Source organism: Bison bison, unplaced genomic scaffold (genome assembly GCF_000754665.1).
Source record: "Bison bison bison isolate TAMUID 2011002044 unplaced genomic scaffold, Bison_UMD1.0 scf7180017864383, whole genome shotgun sequence".
In the NCBI taxonomy this organism is placed as follows: domain Eukaryota; kingdom Metazoa; phylum Chordata; class Mammalia; order Artiodactyla; family Bovidae; genus Bison; species Bison bison.
Window position 1 is genome coordinate 3,220,336 of NW_011494955.1, and position 25,922 is coordinate 3,246,257.

The 25,922-nt window shown below is 38.3% G+C and overlaps 1 protein-coding gene across 2 annotated transcripts in view; it reads left to right on the plus strand.

Annotated features, from left to right (window-relative positions):
* Positions 1-25,922, plus strand: part of SPATS2 (spermatogenesis associated, serine-rich 2) — a 156,055-nt gene that overhangs the window by 126,156 nt on the left and 3,977 nt on the right. For both annotated transcript variants that reach the window (XM_010857769.1, XM_010857770.1), the window contains exons 6-11: positions 5,228-5,489; positions 6,690-6,869; positions 9,293-9,428; positions 19,308-19,366; positions 22,492-22,601; positions 25,486-25,588. In XM_010857769.1, the coding sequence (XP_010856071.1) occupies positions 5,228-5,489; positions 6,690-6,869; positions 9,293-9,428; positions 19,308-19,366; positions 22,492-22,601; positions 25,486-25,588 (850 nt within the window). The remainder of the gene's footprint in view (positions 1-5,227; positions 5,490-6,689; positions 6,870-9,292; positions 9,429-19,307; positions 19,367-22,491; positions 22,602-25,485; positions 25,589-25,922) is intronic.

Consider the following 25,922-nt stretch of genomic DNA (forward strand, 5'->3'; position numbering starts at 1 on the left):
TATAAGTTTTTTGGTCACTCTCGCATGGCTTGTGGGATCTTAGTTCCCTGACCATGGATCAAACCCTTGCTCTCCACAGTGGAGGCAGAATCTTAACCACTGGGCCACCAGGCAAGTCCCATATACATCTGTCTTTACACTAGTACTACACTGTTTTGATTAGTGTAGCTTTGTAGTAAGTTTTGAAATTAGGTTGTATGAGTCTCCCTGTTTTGTTCCTTTTTTTCTTTAAAATTTTTATTGACATGTTGAGTCACAATGTTGTGTTAATTTCAGGGGTACAGCAAAGTAATTCAGTTATACACACACACACATACATATACATAAGTTTTTTTAGATTCTTTTCCATTGTACCAGCCAAGCCACAAGGGAAGCCCATTGTAGGTTATTAGAAGATATGATATAGTCCCCAACAGTAGGTCTTTGTTGATTATCTTTTCATATATAATAGTGTGTATATTTTAGTCCCAAACATACAATTTATCCCTCCCCTCCCAGCCCTGTTCCCTTTTGGTGACCATAAACTTGTTTTCTATGTCTGTGAGTCTATTTTTCTTTTGTAAATAAATTAATTTGTGTCCTTTTTTTTTTAGATTGCACGTATAAGTGATATCATATAATATTTGTCCTTCTCTGTCTGACTTATTTCATTTAGTATGACAATCAAGGTTGTTTTGGTCCCTTGAAGGTGCATATGAATTTTAAGATGGGTTTTTCTGTTTCTGCAAAAAATATCATTGGGATTTTGATAAGGATTGCATTGAATCTATAGATCACTTTGGGTAGTATTGGCATTTTAATATTAAATCTTATAATTCATAAATATATAATGTGTTTCTATTTAGTTATGTTATTATAAATTGAATTATTTTATAATTTACTTTTCAGATTGTTCAGGTATAGAAGTACAACTGGAGAAGGCAATGGCACCCCACTCCAGTACTCTTGCCTGGAAAATCCCATGGGCGGAAGAGCCTGGTGGGCTGCAATCCGTGGGGTTGCGAAGAGTCGGACACGACTGAGTGACTTCACTTCCACTTTTCACTTTCATGCATTGGAGAAGGAAATGGCAACACTTTCCAGCGTTCTTGCCTGGAGAATCCCAGGGACAGGGGAGCCTGGTGGGCTGCCATCTATGGGGTCTCACAGAGTCGGACACGACTGAAGTGACTTAGTAGCAGCAGAAGTACAACTGATTTTTGTGTGTTGACTGTATCCTGCTGCGTTGCTGAATTGTTCTGTGTGTGTGTGTGTAATCTTTAAAGTTTTCTATATATAAGATCATATCTTTTGCAAACATGTTTTCCTTTTTCGTTTCCTGCTTGGATGCCTTTTATTTCTTTTTCTTTCTTAATTGCACTGGCTACAACTTTCAGTACTGCGTTGAATAGAAATGGCAAAAGTGGGCATCCTTGCCTTGTTCCTGATCTTTGAGGAAAAGCTCTCCTCTTTGACCATTGTTCCCTGTGGGTTTTTCATATATGTCTTTTATTATGTTGAAGTAGTTTCCGTCTAGTCCTAGTTTTTTTTTTTTTTTTAGTGTTTTTATCATGAAAGGATATTTGAATTTTGTCCCATGTTTTTTCTGCATCAATTAAGATGATCATGTGGCTTTTTTCCCCTTCTTTCTGTTAATATGGTGTATTACATTGATCAGTTTTCTTAAGTTGAACCATTCTTGCATTCAGGGAATAAATCCTATTTGGTCATGATATATAATTATTTTCATATATTGCTAAATTTGGTTTGGTACTTTCTGTTGAGAATTTTTGCATCAGTGTTCATAAGGGATATTGCTGTGTAGTTTTCATCTAGTGTCTTTGTCTGAGTATCAGGGTAATGCTGACCTCATAGAGTGAGTTAGATATTGTTCCCTTCTCTTCAGCAGCTTTTTTTTTTTTGAAAAGTTTGGCAAGAGTAAATGTTTGGTAGAATTCACTAGTGAAGCCAGGGCTTTTCTTTGTCAGGAGATTTTTGATTCATGATTCAGTCTCCTAACTAGTTAGATTTTCTATTTCTTCATGACAGTATTGGTAGGTTTTGTGTTTCTAGGAATTTGAACAATTTCATCTAGGTTATACAATTCGTTGGTATATGATTGTTCATAATATTCTCTTATAATCAATAGTAATGTGCCCACTTTCATTTCTTATTTTAATAATTTGAGTCTTCTCACTTTTTTCTTAGTCCATCTAGCTAAACTTTTGTCAACTTTGTTTTTATGAAGAACCAGCTTTTGGTTTTATTGTATTAGTCTTCTAAATCATGTAGAAAACAAAAAGTACAGTCACAAACCAGTGTTATAATAATACTAGCTTTTGTAACTGCACATGTATTTTACCTCTGTCAAGTTCTTTATTTCTCTGTATGCCTTCAGATTACCATCTAGTGTTCCTTCACTTCATGTTACAGGCCTCCTGTGTTTCTGGCGGGGCAGGTCTGGTAGTCATGAACTCTCTCCTCTTTGTTTACCTAGGAATGTCTTAATTTATCCCTCAGTTTTGAAAGACAGTTTTGCTACATAGAGGATTCTTGGTTGATGGGTTGTTTTGTTTTGTTTTGTTTTCCTTTTAGCACTTCGAATATATCTGCCTACTGCCTTCTGGCCTCCTATGTTTCTGATGAGAAATCTGCTAATCTCATTGATCATCTCTTGTGTGTGATAAGTAACTTCTCTCTTGCTGCTTTCTAGATTCTTTATCTTTTGGAAGGTTGATTACAACGTGTTTCATCGTCTCTTGGAGGTTGTTAAGCTTCTTGGATGTTTATAGTCATGTCTTTCATCAAATTTGGGAAGTTTTCAGCCATCATTTCTTTATACATTCCTTCTTCCCTTTCCTCCTCTCCTTCTCCAGTTTATACAACGCATATGTTGGTTTGCTTGATGGAGCCCCACAGGTCCCTTAGGCTCTTCACTTTTCTTCAATCTTTTTTCTCTTCCTCAAACTCAATAATTTCAGTTGTGCTATCTTCAAACCCACTGGTTCTTTCTCCTGACTTCTCAGATCTCCCTTTGAATCCCGTCAGTGATTTAAAAAAAAAAACAAATAAGTTACTGTACTTTTTAGCTCCAAAATTTCATTTTTTTATTTCTTTTTTAGATTTAGTTTCTTTTTCTCTTAATTAATATTTCCATTTTGTTTATACTTTGTTTGCTTGACCTTCCCCACATTTTCCTTTAGTTCTTTGAACATCTTTAAGGCAGCTTTTTTGTTTTCGTTTTTTTGGGGGGTGGGGTTTGGTTGTACTGAATCTTCGTTGCTGCATGGGCTTTCCTCTGGTTGCAGAAAGCAGGGACTGCTCTGCTTTGTGCTCTTTTGTACTCTGCAGCTAGCAGGGACTAGCTGCATTGTGCAGGCTTCTCCTTGCAGTGGCTTCTCTTGTTGTCAAATATGGGCTCTAGGCACATGGGCTTCAGTAGTTGCAGCATGTGGGCTCAGTAGTTGGTGGCTCCCAGGCTCTGGAGCACTGGCTCAGTAGTTGGGGTGTACAGGCTTAGTTGCTCCATAGTATGTGAGATCTGCCCAGACCAGAGATCATGTCTCCTATGTTGGCAGGTGAATTCTTTACCACCGAAGCACCAGGGAAGCCCAAAAATGCACTAGGCATTTGAGTAAAAAAAAATCTTACTTATGGAAACGTATAAAGAATCCATGTTTACTTAATTAAAATTAATCTTTGGATGAAAAAAATAAAGTCTTTAATGTATCTCCCAACAAGTCTTTCTCAGGGAAAGTTTCTATTGATTTATTCTTTTCCTTTGTATTGGCCATACTTTCTTATTTTTTTGTGTTCTTTGTGATTTGCTGAAAGCTAGACATTAGAACCTAATAATTTGATAACTCTGGAAACCAGATTCTCCCTCTTTCTCCAGGTTTGCTGTTTTTTGTTATTACTATATTTTAAAATTGTAAGCTGTCTTTGTACCAAGGGTCAGCCTAAGGTGTAGACTTAAGGTCTTCTCAGATCTTGTCTGTGCTTTTCCCTGGGCATGCATGATTACTTTCAATTTTTTTCTGTATATACAGTTGTTTTTGAATGTCCTTGTCTTTTATGTCTGTCTCCAGAAAGGGAATAAAGAAAAATGAAGTGGGGAAGAATGGCACCACCACTTTAATTCCCCTATGCTATGCTAAGTCACTTCAATCGTGTCTGACTCTGTGTGACCCCATAGACGGCAGCCCACCAGGCTCCCCCGTCCCTGGGATTCTCCAGGCAAGAACACTGGAGTGGATTGCCATTTCCTTCTCCAATACATGAAAGTGAAAAGAGAAAGTGAAGTCGCTCAGTCGTGTCCGACTTTCAGCGACCCCATGAACTGCAGCCCACCAGGCTCCTCTGTCCATGGGATTCTCCAGGCGAGAGTACTGGAGTGGGGTGCCATTGCCCTAAAGGAATTAAACTTCAGCCAGAGCGGGAGGGGCTTGCAACAGTGGGAGGAGGTGCAGCATCAGTGGCTGCCTGCCTCTGTCTATACCTTTGTAGTGAAAGGCAGCAGTCAGTGACCACGACACAGCTCCCAGTTACTTGGAGGACAGGGTTCTTTTTGCCTACCCTGACTCCAGCAAGCTATGTGCTAGCTGCTTCAAGAACAGGTGCACGGCTGCCTGTTCCCTAACTGGGGGTGGGGGGTGAGTATCTGCTACTGTGCTCAGAACTGAAATTGACTGAAATTAACCACAATTTATCATCCAAGTCTTCTCCTGGAAATTATAAGCCTTCAGTAGACTCCAGAGTTCCAAAATAGTTAGACAGATTCTGCCAGTGTAATTGTTGTCTAGGTGAGGAGACAGATTTCTGATGCAAAATCCTCTGCAATGCAGATTTAATTTATCTTATTAAACTGAAGTTTCACTTCATTCCATGTTTATAGCTACACCAGTTTTTCTATTGGATTATTATTTTGTTTGTTTAAGAGCTCTCTCTATTAATTTCTTTGTATGTATTACACATATTTTTCTCACATTTTGTAGTTTATCTTTCAGTTTTTCTTATAGTGGGTTTTGTCATGCTTTGCTGTTTTATTTTTATGTGTTTGAGTTTATCTAAAGTATTTTATATAGTTATTTTAGTCAGTAGATCGACATATACAAAAAGGTATTCAGTTTCTGGAAGAGCAAATGAGAAATTGGTAACATTGGTTGCCTTTGGGTAGCTGGCGTTACCTCTCTGGATTGTCGGGGTCTTCTTTTTCTTTTCCTTTTTTCAAATCTTTAATAACCATTAGAACAAAAAGAAGAAAAGCAAGCCAAAACCTGCAGCAGAACCAAGTAACAGTATCCCAGATTCCAACAAATCGGTTTCCATTCAAGAGGAACAATCTGCGCCCTCCTCAGAGAAAGGTGGTGTTAATGGTTATCATGTCAACGGTGCCATCAATGATACTGAGTCTGTGGACTCACTCAGTGAAGGTATGGAGACACTTTCAATAGAAGCCAGAGAACTGGAGGATCCTGAGTCTGCCCCATCAGAAATGCTGGATAGAACAGGTGAGTATTAACAGGTCCTTGGAAAGTTCCATTCTACTGAAAAATACAGGGGCTCCTTGGCTGAGAAAGCAATCAATAAATTAAATCTAGTTAGTTTTTTAACTTTGTTACTTCTTATGTGAAAGAGTCAGTTTGGTAATTATCAAGGGCCTAGAAAAATATAATTCGTATTCCTTTGTTTCATATTTTAATTTTAGTCTAAATCAGCCTTGTGGAAATCTTCTAATTTAATAGTTCTGTAATACTTAGAGAGTACAGAAGGTGACCTTAGATGTTTTTTAACTGCACATTTATTAAAGGAAATGATGATCATGAGTTGATATTGATGTTATTATTCCAAGACTCAACACAATAAGGAATATATAGGCATAACTGTAATCCCATGGCTTTCATTAGAAGTAGACTGTTGGTTTTTATAGTCTCACATTTGTTTTTTAATAAAGAATTAAGATTAGTATTAGTTGTAAATTCAGATAGCTTGTACATTTTTCATTAACCGTTTTGATGAGTACTGGAAAGATATTGGGAATATATTTTTAAAAATAGGCTTTTTAATTACTTGTTTGTTAAACCAGTTCCCCTTGCTCTATTGCTGCTGGCTTTATACATGCAATGCCATTTTTAAAATTACGCTGTGTATTTCAGATGTTTTTATTTATTGATTAGTTTGAGCACACACACACACATATAAAGACTTAGAAAAAAATATAGCACCTCAAACAAACCAAAGATAGTCGGTGGCTTCTATTTTTTTCTGAACTAGCTTTCCTTTATTTCCTAACTCTTTGCTGTTTCCATTTCCTAAAGCTTTTGAAACTCTACTCTCTTTCTCTGGGACAGTGTAGAAATCTTTTTCTCAGCATAACTTAACAGAAGCTTGTCAGAAGGTAGTGATATTGACTCTTCACTTCCTTGTGCCCAGAACTGCAAGGAAGTTAACAAGATACAGGGAATAAGCTAGCCTGTCTGGAGATGGGTTAACAAAGAATCCTCTTCAGTTGGTGTGCCTCCTTGGGCTAAGCCAAGTGATACAGCCTCACTGACTCTGCTCTTTGTCCTGTTTTGTCAGCTGATTCTATTCACAACCTTTTAAGAGGCAATTTTTTGCTGCACTTTTGCCTTTTTACTTCGTGTGTACTTAAAGACTCCTTGATTTACCCCTGAACTCTACTCTAAAATACTGGCCTCTTTATTTGACAGGATCCATGCTGGAGAATGGTGTCTCTGATTTCGAGTCCAGATCTTTGACTATGCACTCTACTCAGAATTCTCAACAAAATAAGAATGCTGCCAAGTCTCTCTCAAGAACTACTGTAGCACCTCAGCTTTCAAATCTAGGCATGGAAGATGTTCCCCTCTCTTCCACCAACAAAAAGCTGGGTAAATCAAAGATCTTCCTTTGAGAGAAAGCAAAAAGAATCTGTGTTTTTAGCTAAAGAGGGCAAATCATCTTTGTTCTCATAGATAAGGTTTCAGAAGGGGCAGCAGGTAATACATTTCCAGTCAGTGACTATCCATGACGATCCAGCCTTTCCCCAGTTTTGTGTACACAGTTGGAGTCTGATAGTAGTATAATGCTGTACAGTCTTGAGACAACAATAGTGATCCTTTTTTTGTGAATGAGGGTCAAACTCTGTGGCTAGCATGGTGTCTTTGATAACATTAACCTTTGTTTTATTTGTTTTACTGCAACATGTCTGTGCTATTTCCTTCATTTTTAACTCCTGGTTGATTCAACAGTAAAAAGCTTTGCCATCTCTGAAATGATATTTTGAAGAAATATTTTAATTTCTCTTCTCAACTTCATGCTTTTACTAATACCTATCAGACTGTAGCTTTAAACAAGATCATTTTCTCTTAAGTAAATACTTAGCATTGATTGATGGTAGTGATTTGCTGGGTTTTTTTTTTAACTTATAATACTTATTTAAATAATCAGCCAATAATTAGATAGAGATAATAGCCCTTCTATCGTCCATTTAAGGATGGCAGTCCACTTACCTGAACAAATGAAACAGAGAAATGTAAAATACACTTGTAACCTGTAGCTCTGTATTGAATTATGTATACCGCATGAGCCAAATTTAATTATTGAGGCTCTCCTTTTTCATCTTTCTAACAGAGCCCTCAACTTGTCCAGAAAGGCAAGTCTGAAAATATTTATTCAAGCAAAAATAAAGAAACAGTGCTTGAAAGCTTTTAGGTAGATTTTAAAAGAAATAAGGTTGAGATGAGGAAAGATTTAAAGATTGAAAATCTGTGTCTTGGCACTTTATAAATTTGTTAGATCAGTTATTCTAACTATAAGTTATAATAACTGACACTGGTGAATATAGAAAGGTTATAATAGAATTCTCAGAAACTGGTTAAAATATGTTAGGTAGGTAAATATGCTTCATCTTTATCTACAGTGTTGACTTACCCACTTACAATGATTCAAAGTGTACTATCAAGAGAGAACTTTATCAGTTTTGTTATATCTACGTGGTGAATTGTGTTCTACTAAATCCTGTTATGTAGGGAGTTTTGAAAATTTGGTACCTACTCAAATAGTTTTTCATTTTGGATTCTTTTTTTTAGTCTTTTTCTCTCTGTGTTTAATTTCATTATGGATAGTTTCTAAAATTGCTGTCTACAAATTTATTAATCTTCTTTCTCTAAGTTTTTAATCTGCTGTTAATCCAATTCAGTGTATTTTTCATCTCTGATTTTTTTTTTCATCTCCAGAGGTTCTGTTGGAATCTTTTTAAATATCTTCCATGTCTGTCCTTAATAGATTATACTATTCCTCCACCTTCTTGAACGTGTGATATTTGATTATATTCGCTGTTTTGATGTTCTTACCAACTTTATTCTACATCTTTGTCATTTCTGCACTTGTTTCTGTTAATTGATTTTTCCTTTCATTATAGATCAGTCATATTTTTCTGCCTCTAGTAGTTTTTTAATTGGATGCCAGACATTGTGAATTTTGCTTTGTTGATTGCTAGATATTTTTGTATTTCTTTAAATATTCTTGTGATTTGTTCTGGAACTGTTATTTGGAAACAGTCTGCTTGCTTACTTAAGCTTTGTTAGTAGAAATAGAGCAGCCTTTAGTCTCAGGCTAATTACTGAGGCAGTGCCCTCTAAGTACTCTGCCTGGCGCCCCACTATGCTGGTGTGAGCATAGACTATTCCTGGCCTGGGCGAGCTCTCAGGATTATCCCACCTGCTCCTTTCCAGTGGTTCCTTCCCCGTTTGGGGCGGTTCTACATTCGCATGCACTCAGAATCCTCTGTGGGTCTTTGTACGGTTTCTTCATTGCTGTGTAGCTTTCTCCTCTTTACTGTTCTGCCCTGAGAATTCTAGCCATCTTGGCCTCTTTGAACTCTCAGCTCTGTCCCCTCAATTCAAGGAGACTTTCAGACTCAACTAAGGATTTCTCCTCCTTGCATTGCAGCCTGGAAACTCTCTTATGGCAGCAAGTTGGGGCAATCTTAGGCCTCACTTCTTTTGTTTCTGTGTTCTTATGGAGGGTGGTAAGAAGTACTGCATATTGTTCATTGTCTGAAAACCATTATTTCATATATTTTGTGTATGTGCGAAGTTTTTTAAGACAGGAAGGTAAATCCAATTCCTATTACTCCATCTTGGCCAGGATACTTAAAAAAAAAAATCTATGAAAAATTCAGTTTTTTGTTGACGGTGGCCATTCAGGAAGCATTCTTAGTTATGAGATGTTAGTTACGTTACATGCTTAGGTATTCAGATCCAGTTTTCAAGTTACCTATGTTGTTTTATTTATTGGGGTTCTTTCCAAGGTTCTAATATTGAAAAATCTGTGAAAGACCTCCAGCGCTGCACAGTGTCTCTTGCACGATATCGAGTTGTAGTTAAAGAAGAGATGGATGCTTCTATTAAGAAAATGAAACAAGCTTTTGCCGAATTGCAGAGCTGGTAAGTTAAGTTGCATTTTGTACCAGTAGCACGAAAATGGTAAAGATGGTTAGCCATTTACCAAGTTCTTTAATTCCTAACTCTTAACTACTGTACATAATGGAGGAAGACTTAAAAATCCTATGCTATATTTTGCTTTCTGCACCAAGTTCTTTAATTCCTAACTCTTAACTACTCTACATAATGGAGGAAGACTTAAAAATCCTATGCTATATTTTGCTTTCTGCTTCATTCTGTTTGTGGTCACAGTGTGAGAATGAATGGTAGAAGAAACTCATGCTTTAGGAATGGACCTAAGGTTAATATTGTTTGGAAAGGGACAAATAATTATAGCGTAGGTCATGCTCCTTTACATTAGGATCTGTCTTTTAAACCAGGAACCTGTAACCCATGGCATGATGTTTTTGAACAAATCAATATGCCAGAAAATTTGGAAAACTCAGCAGTGGCCACAGGACTGGAAAAAGTCAGTTTTCATTCCAATCCCAAAGAAAGGCAATGCCAAGGAATGTTCAAACTATGGCACAGTTGCACTCATTTCACATGCTAGCAAAGTAATGTTCAAAATTCTCCAGGCTAGGCTTCAGTAGTACGTGAACTGAGAACTTCCAGATGTTCAAGCTGAATTTAGAAAAGGCAGAGGAACCAGTAATCAAATTGCCAACATCCGTTGGATCATAGTATACCTGTGATGGATTCGTTTTGATATTTGGCAAAACTAATACAATTATGTAAAGTTTAAAAATAAAATAAAATTAAAAAAAAAAAAAGAAAAGAAAATGCAAGAGAATTCCAGAAAAACATCTACTTCTGCTTCATTGACTAGGCTAAAGCCTTTGATTGTGTGGATCACAACAAACTGGAAACTTCTTAAACAGATGGGAATCTCACCAGCCTGCCTCTCACCTGTCTCCTGAGAAACTTGTATGCAGGTCAAGAAGCAACAGTTAGAACCAGACATAGAACAACGGACTGGTTCCAAATTGGGAAAGGAGTACATCAAGGCTGTATACTGTCACCCTGCTTATTTAACTTTTATGCAGAGTACATCATGTGAAATGCCAGGCTGGATGAAGCACAAACTGGAATCAAGATTGCTGGGAGAAATATCAATAACTTCAGCTATGCAAATGATACCACCCTTATGGCAGAAAGTGAAGAGGAACTAAAGAGCCTCTTGATGAAAGTGAAAGAGGAGAGTGAAAAAGTTGGCTTAAAGCTCAACATTCAGAAAACTAAGATCATGGCATCTGGTCCCATCACTTCATGGCAAATAAATGGGGTAACAGTGGAAACAGCGTCAGACTTTATTTTTGGGGCTCCAAAATCACTGCAGATGGTGACTGCAGCCATGAAATTAAAAGATGCTTGCTCCTTGGAAGAAAAGCCATGACAGACCGAGACAGCATATTAAAAAGCAGAGACATTACTTTGCCAACAAAGGTCTGTATAGTCAAAGCTATGATGTTCCTTGTAGTCGTGTATGGATATGAGAGCTAGACCATAAAGAAGGCTGAGCACCAAAGAATCCATGCTTTTGAACTGTGATGTTGGAGAAGACTCTTTGAGAGTTCCTTGGACTGTATGGAGATCCAACCAGTCAATCCTAAAGGAAATCAGTCCTGAATATTCATTGGAAGGACTGATGCTGAAGCTCCAATACTTTGGCCTCCTGATGTAAAGAGCCGACTCATTGGAAAAGACTCTGATGCTGGGAAAGATTGAAGGCAGGAGGAGAAGGGGATGACAGAGGATGAGATGGTTGGATGGCATCACTGACTCAATGGACATGACTTTGACCAAACTTTGGGAGTTGGTGATGGACAGGGAAGCCTGGTGTGCTGCAGTCCATGGGGTCACAAAGAGTCGAACATGACTGAGTGATTGAACAACAGCAACAACAACAACATTAAAAAAGTAGAAAAGATGTCTTTGTTTTCCTGCCTCCTTTCATCCTTCCTGATGCACCCCACTCTAATGGTCCCTTCTGTGCCCTATTATTAATCATTGATTTATTTTGATTTTGTGTTTTTTAAACTTGCTTTAAAAATTTCTCATATCTTAAAATGTATTAATATGTGAAATAGGGTTTAGTAGTTAAAGAGGTTTGAAAATACTTAAATTTTCTTTACTAGAGGACTTCTTGATGCCTTAATGCTAATATGCATTGTGAATTTACAAGAGGGAGCTATACTATGCTGTTTCTCAAATATATTTGATTATAGAATCTTTGGGAGAAGAAATATATTCTAATTTTCTTCTAGAACATCGAAGCTATTTTAACTATTAAAGTGGTAACTAACTTTTAAACCATAACTCCTTTGGGGAGGTATTTTCATTTAATAATGGACTTTAAAAAAAAAGACCAAATTAAGTAAAATGACAGGAAGACAAGCAGCTAGGTTGGTATTTAGGGATATGAGACTGTCCATACTGCCTATTTGTAAGACTTTCAAGAACCTGAAAGATGAGAGGAAATTTTCATAAATATAGAGAACCTACACCACTCTTCCTCCCAACCATCCATCCGTTTTCTTGCTTGCCTAGGAGCTGTTCCCAGAGGTCATATTCAGCCGTGTCTCTCTTCACAAACTTAGTCTGGTACTTCATGCCACAGTGAACAAAAGACAGAGGGAGAGTGGGTAGCCTCAGTCCTCCTGTTGTGTGGAATTGAAGAAGGGAGTGAATTAACAGAGAGGTAGAATAAAGCCTCCAGGAATGTTGCTGACCTCTGCTTTTACCAAAGTGTAGAATGATCCATGAAACAAAAAGTACTTTAGAATAGATCATTCATCTGCTCATCTACCCATGCTGTCATGAATCCCAAGTTTCTCCTTTCAGGTTTTATAGCTAGAAATTTAATGTCAAATCTTCTGTTTTCTTATATACATTTTTACTCCAGCCAGATTACTTGTCTCAGAATTTAACATACACATTTCCTCTTTCATACACTCCTTGATGCTACTTTTCCAACCTAGTAATGCTCTCTTGTATTTTTGTAGTTATCTAAATCCAACCAGTTCTCCCAAATTCACGTTAAGTAAACTCTGACTTCCCCTGGAAGTTTTTCTAGGTAACTGATTTCTCCTCTTTCTGACCCTCTGGGAGAAAGCCCCATGCCCTTTACCCTGGATTATTATCACATCAGATATTATTGGCTTAAGAATAAAGAACTAAGTAGAACATCACAACTTTGCCTTGACAAGCCTCCGGTCTCCATGATTGTTTAGTTTACTGATTACTTTAGCCACAGGATCTGATTCCATTCAGAACCAGCCTGAACCAGGAAATACAGTTCCGGGAGAGAGACTTATGAGTCCTTGTTGACTTGGAACCTAGCCAGGGGGAGCCTCCTTTAATAAATGACAAATGAAGCGGTTTCCTGCCTAGAAACTGTGTATTTAGGATTGATTAGCAGGTGTAGCAACCAGGTCAGTTTAACTTGAGGAAAGAGATTACCTGCACTTTCCTGCTGGTGTAAAGCCTTCTCTCTGGCTGACTGGGTTTTTAAACTGGCTTATTTCCATGCCCCTTGTAGTTGCTACTTCAAGATATAATTGGCAGGTGAGCTAATTCCCTTTGGCACTGAACCAGAGCTTGGAGTTAATGTCACTTAGGAAGCCATTTTTGTGTTGGTTATAGTATAGAAGAAAAGAAAAGAAATTCTAACAAATTTGCAACAGTAAGATTACATTACACCTGACTGGGCACTAGGGGAATTATACGGATAAGTGCTTTCACACTGGGGCCAGATGAAAGCTGACATTTACCTGTGGGGAGGTAAAAGCAGCGGCTTTCCAGGATGTGAAACGTCACGTCTGTCCTTATTGGTGATCCAGTAATAATCATCACTAGACCCAGGTTTACTTTTCTCTTTAATTAATAAAATCTGTCTGACACATTGTTGGAGCTCCTAGTTGACTTAAAGTTTAAGTCTGTTAGGGAACAGGATACGAAGTGGAACATGAAGCTAGAGTGTGTAAACTATTTTGAACAGTTGTCATAGTATGTGTCAGGGCAAAGGATACACACTCAGCCTGCCTTTAAAATAAAGGTTCTGTTTTATTGAAAGTCAAAAGGTACTTATTAAAAGGAGAAAAGTGGTAAGAAATTTGAGATTCTGAAACACATGAAGTCAATATAAGCCTGTGCTTAAGACTGAAATCTTTCCTGGCTGATTCTTCATTCACCTTAGAAAAGTTACTTCCTTTTGTTTGAGCTTCTCTTTTCTTCTTAAACTATCACTAGTCTTAACAAATGCTTTTAGATCCTTAAATTTAAAGTTCATCTATAGAGATGCTGAAAATTCAGAAAATCATTTTATGAACAAAAGCACTTTCAAAAATGTCTAAAAACCATAGAAATAAAGGAATAGGCTACTGTTATAATGTGTTATCAGAAAGGTACCTAGCACTCTTTAGTTTTAAATTATTCTTAAGTTTTTGCGTGTACATTAGCATCTTATTTCTACTAGTATTTGGCCTCCATGGTTCTTGATAGTCTTTGACTTAAAATTCTAATGAGTTTGAGTCCATTGTAGTGAAGTGGACGAACCTAGAGCCTGTTATACAGGGTAAAGTAAGGAAAAGAAAAATGTCATATATTAACATATATATGGAATCTAGAGAAATGGTGCTGATGAACCTATTTGCAGGGCAGGAATAGAAACGCAGATGTACAGTACGGACTGTGGACAGCAGGGGAAGGAGAGGGTGGGATGAATTGAGAGAGTAGTATTGACATGTATACTCTGTCATGTGTAAACTAGATCATCAGTGGGAGGCTGCTGTATAGCAGAGGGAGCTCAGCTCTGTGCTCTGTGATGACCTGCAGGGGTGGAATGGGGGTGGCGGGGAGGGAGGCTCAAGAAGGAGGAGATACATGTGTACGTACAGCTGATTCACACTGTTGTACAGTGGAAACTAACACAACATTGTAAAGCAATTATCCTCCAATCAAAAATAAATAAATTTAAAAGAATTCTAACTCTTTAACCATCTGAGAAAATAACTAAGTAACATATAAAACAAACAGGTTCCTTTCCAAACATGTTCAGTCATACTATCTGATTTCTCATACTGATTTCTGTCCTGTGAAGAGGGAGCCTTAATTTTTACTTTACTCTTAAAAGGAATTTGAGTCTTAGGTTAAGCTGTTTGCCTAACATGACATCATATTTAAGTCACAGAGACAATATTTGAATCTATGTATTCTGCCTCCCAGTAACCTATGATCTTCATCCCACCCATCATCATTGATGGCTCACTTTTGCACTAAAGCTGGAAGAGAGACTCTTGGTGCATGTGTCACGCATGGGTTTGATTCCTAGTTTCCAGACCGGCAATCTAACTGTGCCCCCCTGCAAATTGCTGCTATTTCTTTTTCCCTAAACATATTGTAAGATATCATTGAGTCATATGGTCCCTGGTATTACTTTAGAATTGAGATGCTCTTTGAGCTCAAATGTGTGTACCATACTCATAAAACCAGTGTTGGGAATACGGAGTTTTAAGAAACAAATGAAGTGTCATTAATTCTCTGCTAACAAAAACTACTAAAATTTTTCTTTTTTTGGTTGTTTTATATGAAAAGGAGGAAGTGTCTTAAGAAAAATAAAGGTGTTTGCATTGGCTGGGCTTTGCTTCGATTTCTGCTTTAGTGGAATTAGAATAAATAGGTTTTAGGTTTTCAGCAAATAAAATCAAGTATAAACGTTTTGTAAGAATATTATTGAGTGGTTTAGAGTATAAACCCTTGAAATAATTAGTTGGCTCAACAGTTGCTAGAATTGTTTCTGTTATAACATTGTTTTCTAATGCAGCTGCGCCTTCCCAGGTGACACTAGTGGTAAAGAACCCGCCCACTAATGCAGGAGACATAAGAGACATGGGTTCCATCCCTGGGTCGGGAAGATCCCCTGGAGGAGGAAATGGCAACCCACTCCAGTATTCTAGCCTGGAGAATCCCATGGACAGAGGAGCCTGGCAGGCTGCAGTCCATGGGGTCTCAGAGTCGGACACAAAGAAAGTGACTGAACACGTACTAATGCAACAATCATAAACAAATGATAGTTAATAGTTTTTTGGAACCAAGAAATTACTGAAGGTAATAGTATAATCAGTAAGCTACATGTTAAAAATAGTGATTGAAGGGCCTGCTTTAAATGATGGACATATAATGAATCTTAGAGATATGAGTGGTGATGCTACAGGGACAACTGTTTTGACCAAGTAAATTACACAAAAAGCTTTAGAGTAAGTTGAGGAAATGGGAAGATGGTAAAAAAGTCTTGGTAAGGAGGGAAGGAAATACAGAACATTCAGACATTCACCAGTCTTTTTCCTTAACAGTGACAGGACATCTAAAACCATCCTTTGTGGTCAAAGACAGGATATGGAAATTCTGTGTGCTGTATAAGGCCCAGGCTTAATAAGACCTGTGTCTTTCTAAACAGAGTCCCAACAATATTTAGCAGAATTCATTAACAGTTTCTGAGTCTAGTGTATCAGATGCTCATAATGGTGTGTTTCCATTCAGGAAATTGACAGAGCAGTTGCAAGCTTAGTACCCTCATGTACTGAGTGAGCAAGGTAACAACAGAAAGTCTGGTGGTGTGAATGAGCCTCTCATCGCTCTGAAAGGCCTCATTGCTCATAGTTATGGCATCTAAAAAACTGTTACCTCAAACCACCGGTACTTTTGAATCTCTCGGCTACAGATTCCTACTGGCACCACCACAGCTTAGGAACAGATGGAAAACTTTAGCTAAAGTTTCTTCATTGTCAGAAAGTTGTATTACATTAAATTACTACTTTTAATTGTGAAAATTGCCTCTGCTCTTTATCTTATGCTTAGCCACTTTCCACTTCTGAACTCTTCTCACTTTTTCTGTTTATTTTGTGATGCACATATTTCCACAACTTAAACTTTCAGAATACAGAAGTACAGTGATCAGTGTCTTTGTTTTGTGTGTGTGTTTTGGTAGAACCATTTGGAAGTTGCAGGCATCATAATGTGTCATCCCTAATTTAGCATTAATTACCTAAAACATAGTCATTCATCTATACAACTGTAATACATTATGTGATATACTTTTAAGAAAGTTCTTACAGTGTTTGTGTTGGTCTCAGCTTACTTCGGTGATGCCATCAGCTAGCAGTGCCTAAGGGCACTCACCTGGGCCCTGTACTGCTTGTGGCCCCCACCCCATGATTCAGTGTTGTGGCAGACAGGCCCTTGTGGCTCTAATGATTGCTACATGCACCTTGGCAACAAAAACAAGGTTTATTACTCACAAGTCCTGGAGGGTACATGGCATGCCTAGACCCACACAGTGAAGTGTGTTTAAGGAGAGCATGAACCTTGAGTCATGCCTTTATTGGGGTCCAGGATGGGGTGCCTTGAGTTTTGTGGGTTCATTGTTTATTAGTGAATTTAAAACGTAAAAGCAAGAATTAAAGCATAGGAAGGAAAAGTTCCGGTCACTCAAGTGGTCAATTATGTAGCTCACCCAGGACCTTCTAAGAGGATGGCCTGGCATCGCCCTTTCTCTTGTTGTGTAGCTTATTTATTTGAGATGATTATCTTTGAAGGGAATGTCGGCAACCAAAAGCTTAATGTCAGGCACTTAAATTATTAGCAGAAAAACTAATTGTCCGGTGCTTACACTACATGTAATTTAAGATTTATTCATTTTTCTATTTTAAAGACTTGTGAAAAATTTAATGAAAAATTGCAGAGATTCATCAGACTTCTCTCTGAGAAAATATCCCAACAGTTAGTCCATAGATTCCTCTGTTTAATGCTTGGCCAACATCACAGAATCTTTGAGTAAATGTTATCAATAGATAGTAACATGACAGACAACAAACAAAAAGAAATAAAAGTCCTTATTGCTTTTCAGTGTTTTTTGGCATGGAAAGGTAAGCTTATTTTTTTATTGGAATGGTCATATGACCCCTGGCAGAGGAAGTGACAACCCACTGCCATATTCTTGCCTGTAAACTCCCCTGGACAGAGGAGCCTGGCAGGCTACAGTCCATAGGGTTGCTAAGAGTCAAGACACGACTGACCACTCATGCCGTCATATGATTCCCCACACACTGCACTGTGGATTTCTTATGATCACCAGTGAGTGATTCAAGAAACAAAGCTTGTGTAAAGGGATGCTAACCATTCTTACAGGAAATAGAAGTGCCATCCTGATGTGCTAGCTCATAGTAACACTAAAAAGTCTAATGATTATGGTACTGTTTTTCCTTGCTGAGAGTGTCCTGTGGCGCTCTGCTGTCTCATAATAAAGATTGTAAGCTGCAGAAAGCTTACTTGTTTGCTAAGCTCTTTTAATAAATATTTTACAAGCTTCGTCAGTTAAATTTGTCATCTGACGGACAGTGTCTGCATCTTAAGGTGATTCAGCAGCAGAGGAGAGGTGATAATACTGAACTCAAGGCCTGGCAGCTCCTGTCTCAGATGTGCTTTTGTTTTGCCTTTTAGGTATTCCAAATGCTGCTAGAGTTCTTGGAGCAAAATGTTTGCCAAGGTTTGGGAAATGCTTTCTTAGCAAAAGTGTTGCTACCCCACAATAGTTGTATCTTCTCTCTAGTCTGGCACTTTGGAATTAATATGCCGACCAAATTTGTTACAAATCTGTGTATTAACATCATGCATAATGATTATCAAACCTGTTCTTTATCACTTCACTATAAAGGATTTTACTCCTTGAGAAAATGTCCCTGCCTTATACTTTTTTGAATATCTCACTCTGTAGTCTCCATATTAACTACTTTGTGCTAACATAACAACATATAGAGCTAAACTGAGTTGAGTTTTTTTTTTCCTATGTGTGTGTGTATATGTATATATATGCATATGTGTGTGATTAGTTTTACAACCAGAAACAAGAGAACTTTTATTAACCCTGTAGTTATACACGAGTTCAAAAGGAGAAATTAGAACGAATTTCAACTATGAAGAGAGTTGGAACATTTTATGTTTGTACAGATAGTAAAGCTTTAGTTTTGTTTGTTTGTTTGTTTTGTTTTTTGCCACTACTAAGCAAAACTGATGTGGTGAGGAAAATTATTTGTATCCAGAGGTTTAATACTAGGGCAGCGTATTATCTCATGTTCATTGAAGATGGTGGGCTCTCTTATAAGGACATGGAAAAGCTTTCCCATGCTTACAAACCATTTACATTTATAGTGGAGAAAATTCTAATTGCCTGTTTAATATTCTTTTTCGATAAAAAAGCCTTCCAGAAACCTTTGATTCCATCTTTTCTGGATTATTATTAAACATTTATCCAAAATTAGCACCAGTATATGTGTCTTTTGACTGCTCTGCATTCTAAAGACTTAAAGTGCTAGTGGACTTGATAAGCAACTGTGCTAAAATGTTGAAGATCTATAAATCCTAATTGTGGTTAAATGTATTGGGCCCTCGCAGGGGTATTGCTTGGTAAAAATTCATTAGAAGCATAACTGACCAGTTTTATAGACCAGAATATAAAATAAAATATATGTACATATGTAGAAATACGTAATTTTCTTGAGGACTTATGCTTTAGCACAACTTACCAAAAAGTGTTTTGTAGTTTGCTACTGCCATCTACTGGTTCTCAACTCTTAAATGTCTAGCTACTGATTTACTGTAATATGTTATCAGTAGAAATAAAAGGGAATTAGATTCCTGTATTGAGATCTTTAAAATAGTCTTTGCTGAGGGCGAGATAAGATTTTCATGTGGTGTATACAGTGCTTATTTTGTAGTATGCTTTTAGGGAACAAACGCATAAGTCTTTCTCCACTGTTAACACTGTGCCATTTTTGTGTTTGAGTTTCTGATCCAACATTCTTTCCCTTTGTCATCCCTTCCTAGTTTAATGGATCGGGAAGTGGCGTTGCTTGCTGAAATGGACAAAGTGAAAGCTGAAGCAAGTAAGATTGATCTTTATTAAAACTATTAACAGTTAATAAGTACCTGCCTCTCAATCCCCATAACAAAAGCTGAATGTAAATGCCACACTAAGAGTTTGTATATTTAGTTAAACAGTCTTGAGCAATTGTACTGTGCTGGCATAGGAATGCTTTCAGGTGAAACAACTTTATAATAGCCTGTTTATCAACATTTCCAAATTTTAATATTTTGAATATAGATTTCAATGTCTACATCATGGTATCTGCCACCTCAGCATCAGCTAAGGAAAATCGGTTATCTTGCAGGCGCCTGGGTTTTATTTTGTTTTTTCCTTCAGTGACTGAATAATTCCTTTGGGTTTTTTCCTACTTGGGAAAAAGCCTTTGGCATAATCAGAGACTTTACCAGGTTGCTTACAATATATCCCTGTCATTACCTCTTGCAGAACTTTGTTTTCTCAGTTTGTTGAAACTTCACTCAGTGTCTGTTATCCTTGGCTAGGGAAAAAGTCAATTAATTGAGGGTTCAGGATACCCATGACTAGGACTCTTTGAAAGATTACTAAAATAGATTCTGGAAGAACAGTCTAAGTCGAATAATTTGTGGGATTTTGTACAGAAGAACCCAGATAGCTGTTTTGGTCATTTCCGTTAAGGATTAGGTTAAAGATAGACAGCTATATGAAAAGAAGAGAATGTCAACTGCACTTTGTACAGTGGCATTGATTTAGGGCTTTTCAGCAGTTTTTACCTTCATGCATTGAATGCCAGATTTGTAATTAGGAAGGTTGTTTCTTTTAACCTGCTCTCAAACTGTTGAGAATGGATATAGGTTGAGATGACTCACAGTTAAATCATTTGTGTCTGTGGTCTTGGGCCAGAGGAGGCAGCTTTGAAGCACTGAATTGAGTTCAGTTTTGATCCATTTTAACCCACTCCAGTGTTCTTGCCTGGAGAATCCCAGGGACGGGGGAGCCTGGTGGGCTGCCGTCTATGGGGTCGCACAGAGTCGGACACGACTGAAGTGACTTAGCAGCAGAAGCAGCAACAAAGTGTTGGATACATAGCAGAGGTGCTATCCATTGTTTTTCAGAGATGAGATGTCACTTAAATTGAGTGGTATATCCTGAAATTTCTAGTGACAGTTTCGGTCCATTCTTGTACCGATGTATTCTCTTTTTGAAGGTGAAGTTTCAGAGAGGAAAAAAGTCCTTACTGTTGAGAAGAAGGTGCTTTTTAAAATACATCTTTTATAGAAAAATTTTAACATATTTCAAATAGAGAGGCTGATATAATTACCACCCCCCCAGCACCCAGCCTTAACCAATTATCAATTCATGGCCAATCTTTTAGTATCAAATTAAGAGCTACAGAGTTTTGCTCAAATTCGTCAATTTTATATCAGTATCTCCTTGCTCCCATACTAAAAATCCTAGTTCTCAATGACACTAATGTAATTACTCTTTTACCAATAATATCAAGTTTCTTTTTTCTTTTTTATGTGTTATAGTTTTATTAATTATATATTCATAGTACTTCACAGTTTAGGGTTTTACACACTCATTCATATCTGATCTTAGCATCAACCTTATGGGAGATTTAGGTTTTCTGACTTTTTAATTTTTTTCATTTCATAAATGAAAACACTAGTTCCTTGGAAAAATGTGACTTGTTCAAGATCATATACTTAGGCTCTCTGAATTATATGCTATGTATAGAAATCTGTACTTGACACATTTCTCCATCTTGATATTTGTAATTTTATCTTAGAATCCTAGAATGCTGAAGCTGAGAGAAAGTGAATTTGATACAGATGACTAGTAGATTTTATCTTGGGATCCAGACCAATGAATCGTTTGTGCCTTTGTGTTGAGAAACTTTCGTATGCATGTTCCTAATTTATTGCAAAAATATGCCGTATTGCTTAACCTGACGGGTATGAGCAGCCCATCCACATTTGTGGCAAATCAGACTGAGAAAACCTGCTAAAGACATTCCAGCTCTCTGTAACACTGGATGTAGCTCTTCAAAAATTCTTTTTTTTCTAACATAAATTTGGCTAATTTCTCAGTAGGTTACAGGATTCTGTGCACAACAGTTAGGAATTGAGTTTAACTGCATGCCACGGAATGGCCTAAATAAATGTGAGGTTCTTTTTCTCTCATGAAATGAAACGTCCAGAGGTAAGCAGTCCAGGGCTGTAGGGCATCTCCAAAATGATATGAGGGACCCAGGCTTCGCCATCGTTCTCCCCAGCCAGCCTTACAGGGCGTCTGTCCTCTGTAGTCCCTGGCTCTTTATTCTGAGAGACTTTTTAATTGTCTGTTATCCTTTGTGGCCATACCTGATTTATGCACCTCGGAGCAAACTGAAGATGATGCTTTTTTAAAAGCAGTAAAACAGACTTCCCTGGCGGTCCAGTGGTTAAGACTTCAAGCTTCCACTGCAGGGGGCTCAGGTTCCATCCCTGGTCAGGTAACTAAGATCCACAGTGTGGCCGAAAAAATTTGTTTCTAATTAAAAAGTTTAAAAAGTTATTCTATGAAAAAAGGGTGTAAACAATCTAAATATGCATCATTAGGGAACTTGAGTATTGTGGTATTCCATATAGGCAGAGAGTATATTAGGAAATATACATGAAAAATTGTTGTCAGTGGTTGCTTCCGGGGAGGGGAACACAGAGTCAAATGGAAGTTTTGATTTATTTATTTGGCTGCACCAGGTCTTAGTTACAGCATGCAGGGTCTGTAGTTGCAGTATGTAAACTCTTGGTTGAAGCTTGTGGGATCTCGTCCCTGACCAGGGACCATACCCATGCCCTCTGCATTGCAGAGTCTTAACCACTGGACCACCAGGAAAGCCCCAGTGTACATGCTTCTTAATACATTTTTTTTAACTGGGAAGAGGAGAAAGAAAAATGATAAATGATTTATGAGTCTTTATGAGTCATAAAAAGTGTTTACCATATAAACTGCCTTCAGAGTTCCTCAAGAAGGTGGAAACTAGACCTTTGGTATTTTCACTTTCTGGGTGGGTGGGCAGCTAAGCCTTTGGCTGTGCAAGTACACACTGCAAGGCCTATATTTCCAGTCCTTCTTTGTCCTATTTAGCAGACCATAAGAGTCATGCTCCCTTTCCCTCTACAGTGGAAATTTTGCTTAGCCGTCAAAAGAAAGCCGAACTTCTAAAGAAAATGACTGATGTGGCTGTTCGGATGTCAGAAGAGCAGTTGGTCGAGCTCAGAGCTGATATCAAGGTAAAACTTCCTTCTCTTTTCTGCCTTTCTTCTTACCCTCGGGGACTAAAGTAGCAAATCTCCATAATTCATGGCGATATTTAATATATTGAACTCATGACCCCTTCTTCCCAAACCTGGCCCTTTTCCAAGTTCTCTTGCTCTGTAAATGGTACTGTCATCCGCCCAGTGTCTAAAGTGGAAACCTTAGGAAGTTTCTCCTTTTCCCACAATTAAATCTATCAGCAGACCCTGTCCATTTGACCTTCTGCACAATCTCCGATCTGACCTTTTCTCTTTGTCTCCACCACTACCATCATGATCAAGCTACTGTGATCTCTTGCTTTGAATTCTGTAGTAGCCTCTTAACTAATTCCAGTTTTCCACTTGGCCACCACCTTGCCGTCCTCACCTTTTCATATCTGTTCCTCACACTACAGACCCTGCTTCAGACTTCCCATTGCTTTCAGAATAGTCTCTAATCCTTAACGGCCTGTAGGGCTCCATACAGTCTGGCCCTACTGCCATCCTTTGCACATTGTCCCCCTTGGTCCCAGTGCTTCGGCTGTGCTAGCTCTCCTTTCCACAGGCATACCTGTTCCCTCCTGTCAGGGTTGTTGCACATGCTTTCCCATCTGCCCAGAACATTCTTTTCCCTCCTTTCTCCCCGACTCCCCCCCAACCCCCTACCCGCGCCATTCCAGCTCACATCTCATTCCTGATCTCCTCAGCCTTTCTGGCTTTCCTGTCACATCCCCTGTTTGTGCCTTCCTAGCACGCTTATAATTGTATGTGTAGTTGAGTAACCTGTCTTCCTCACTCGATAGGCACTACTGTGTCTGCAGAGCCTAGTAGGTATTCAGTAGACATTTAAATAGTTGGTTGGTCAGTTCTGATTTTATAAGAGAAAAATGAGCAGTTTGAAATATTGGTTATATTGTAAATCTGTCTATAAAGATTACTTGGATTCAATACTCAGACGTTTTAAATTCTTACGTAAAGAATAGTATTTCTGAGACTAAGATGGGAACCCGAGAGAGGCTGGGTTAATCATGGGTAGTTGTAGACACTGGCATTCTAATTAATTGTTTCTCAACTGTGAGCTGTATGAACCATGGGAGTTGGCTTTCTCTACTCCCAAGACCTAACTCTGCTCTTTCTGAAGTGTGAAATTTACTGCCATATTTAAGAGGAATACTTGCTGGGGAGATTTTATAACAGCCTTTGGGAAATAAAAGCACAGACAGAAGGTCATCTGAGACCTTACAGGCATCCCAGTTACCATCCTGACCTGGTCTTTCATGCAAACCTATATTGTGTTATCCCCTTGCTCCTTCCCCTTAGACTATACTGGGGAGAAATAGTGAAGCCAGCAATGTAAGTTTTAAAGTACCATTTTCTGGTTAACTAAGGCTATTTTGCTAAATTTTATAGAGAGTCTTCCTCGTATTGATGCCAGTCAGTCTCATTCAACTATCTGGGAGAAGCCGGAAACCCCTTTGGAATTAGATAAGAATTCTGGCTCTCATAGGCTTCATCTGTTCCCCTTCCCACGTGGTTGAAGAGCTGCTAGAAATATTTCTGCAGGCTGACTAAGGATCTGTTTCTCCACGTTTTCAGTGTACTGAAGTGGGTGCTGTGCAATTTAAATGTCTTATTTCCAGATCATTTTATTTCCGTCATTCCTGTTATGTCTTTGGCTCAGCAAACCCTAGAATTTGCTTCAGAATTAATCTCAGACTGATATTACATGTCTGAAGGCTTTGTTACAGAGATTCATGAGCTTTCCTGAGCCACAATATACCCTGAAGCTTTAGGACTTCAAGGCCCAAAGCTAATTGTTACTCCTTCTCTCCCATTTATTGCTTCTAGGTGCATCCCAAGGATTGTGATGCATTTGATTCTACCCCTTGAAAATCCAAAGTGGAATTAGGACACCCCCAGACAGAGGACTGCTCTGAGGAGTTCAGTTCTTCTAAATTATATCTAGGCCTTAACTTTTCTTTCTTATTCTCTTTTTCATCTGAGAAAATGATTCCAGGCTACCTTAGAAATTGTTTATTGAAATAGACCGCAGAAGCATTTTATTCCTGACATTTTTCTAGTCCCACTATTTCTATAGTATAGTTAGTTTTTGACCCAAGAGGTTGGTTACTTCTCGGCTCAGTCTGCTTAAAAGGATTAAATTACTTGCAGCACAAACTCTTCTGATTTGCAAAGCTGACTTTTCACATGAATGATTTTCCAACTCAAGAAATTGTTCCTATTTCAAGGACTAACAAATCCTACTTTGTATAAAGAGGTGCAGTGGGTTTCCTAAGGAAGTTTCTATTAAAGAACACCAAACCATTTATTTAAATGGAATCATTGTAACTATGGACATTTTTGCTGCCTCTGCCTGTGTATATAATGGAGCAGTGTGAAGAGTAGCCAACAGTGGAGAGAAAGATGGCCCTCCGTCGTGAGTTCCTTCTCCTTCCTTCAGTTTCTCTTAATTTACACCTAATGACCATCATACAGCATTTCATAAAGCTCCCAAATAAACTTATCTTTAGACTCTTAAAGAAAATGGCTGGATTTTGTCAGCCACCCAGCATTGGTAATATATGGCCACTTAGTGAAATTTGAAGCACAAAAAGAAATCAGTTGAAAGTAATCCTGTTTATCTGTTTATAGTTGGTTTAGTCGCTAAGTCGTGTCTGACTCTTGTGACCCCGTGGACTGTAGCCTGCCAGGCTCCTCTGTCCATGGCATTCTCCAGGCAGGAATACTGGAGTGGGTTGCCATTTCCTTTTCCAGGGGATCTTCCTGACCCAGGAATTGAAGCCAGCTCTCCTGCATTGCATAGCAAGCTAGAAATCCGTACATTGTCTCATCTGGAGGTTTGTCTTTGTCTTTTCTCCAGCACTTTGTTAGTGAACGTAAATATGATGAGGATCTGGGACGAGTGGCCCGATTCACCTGTGATGTAGAGACCCTGAAGAAGAACATTGATTCATTTGGACAAGGTGAGATGGTGAGAGATTCAGGGTGCCGGAGACGGTGAGGAGAAGACCACCCTCTCCTAACTAGAGACTGAAGTGCCAATTGGCTTCTTCCCTGACTCTCGCTCCCTCTTGGGTTTTGGTTTGCTTGCTTACTTTTATGAAAAGGGACTCAGACACTTAACAAGTCAGTGAACACAGATGCTTTGAGCTCTGAGGATGGGCATTTCCCAGCTCCCTAAATTTGTGGTTGTTTTTTCATCATTTTCTGCTGAGCTGAGAGGTGGTTGGCTGCAGTGTAAAGAGCATGTGCACTGGAGTCAGACCAGGTTTGAATCCCCGTGTCTATACTCTATAT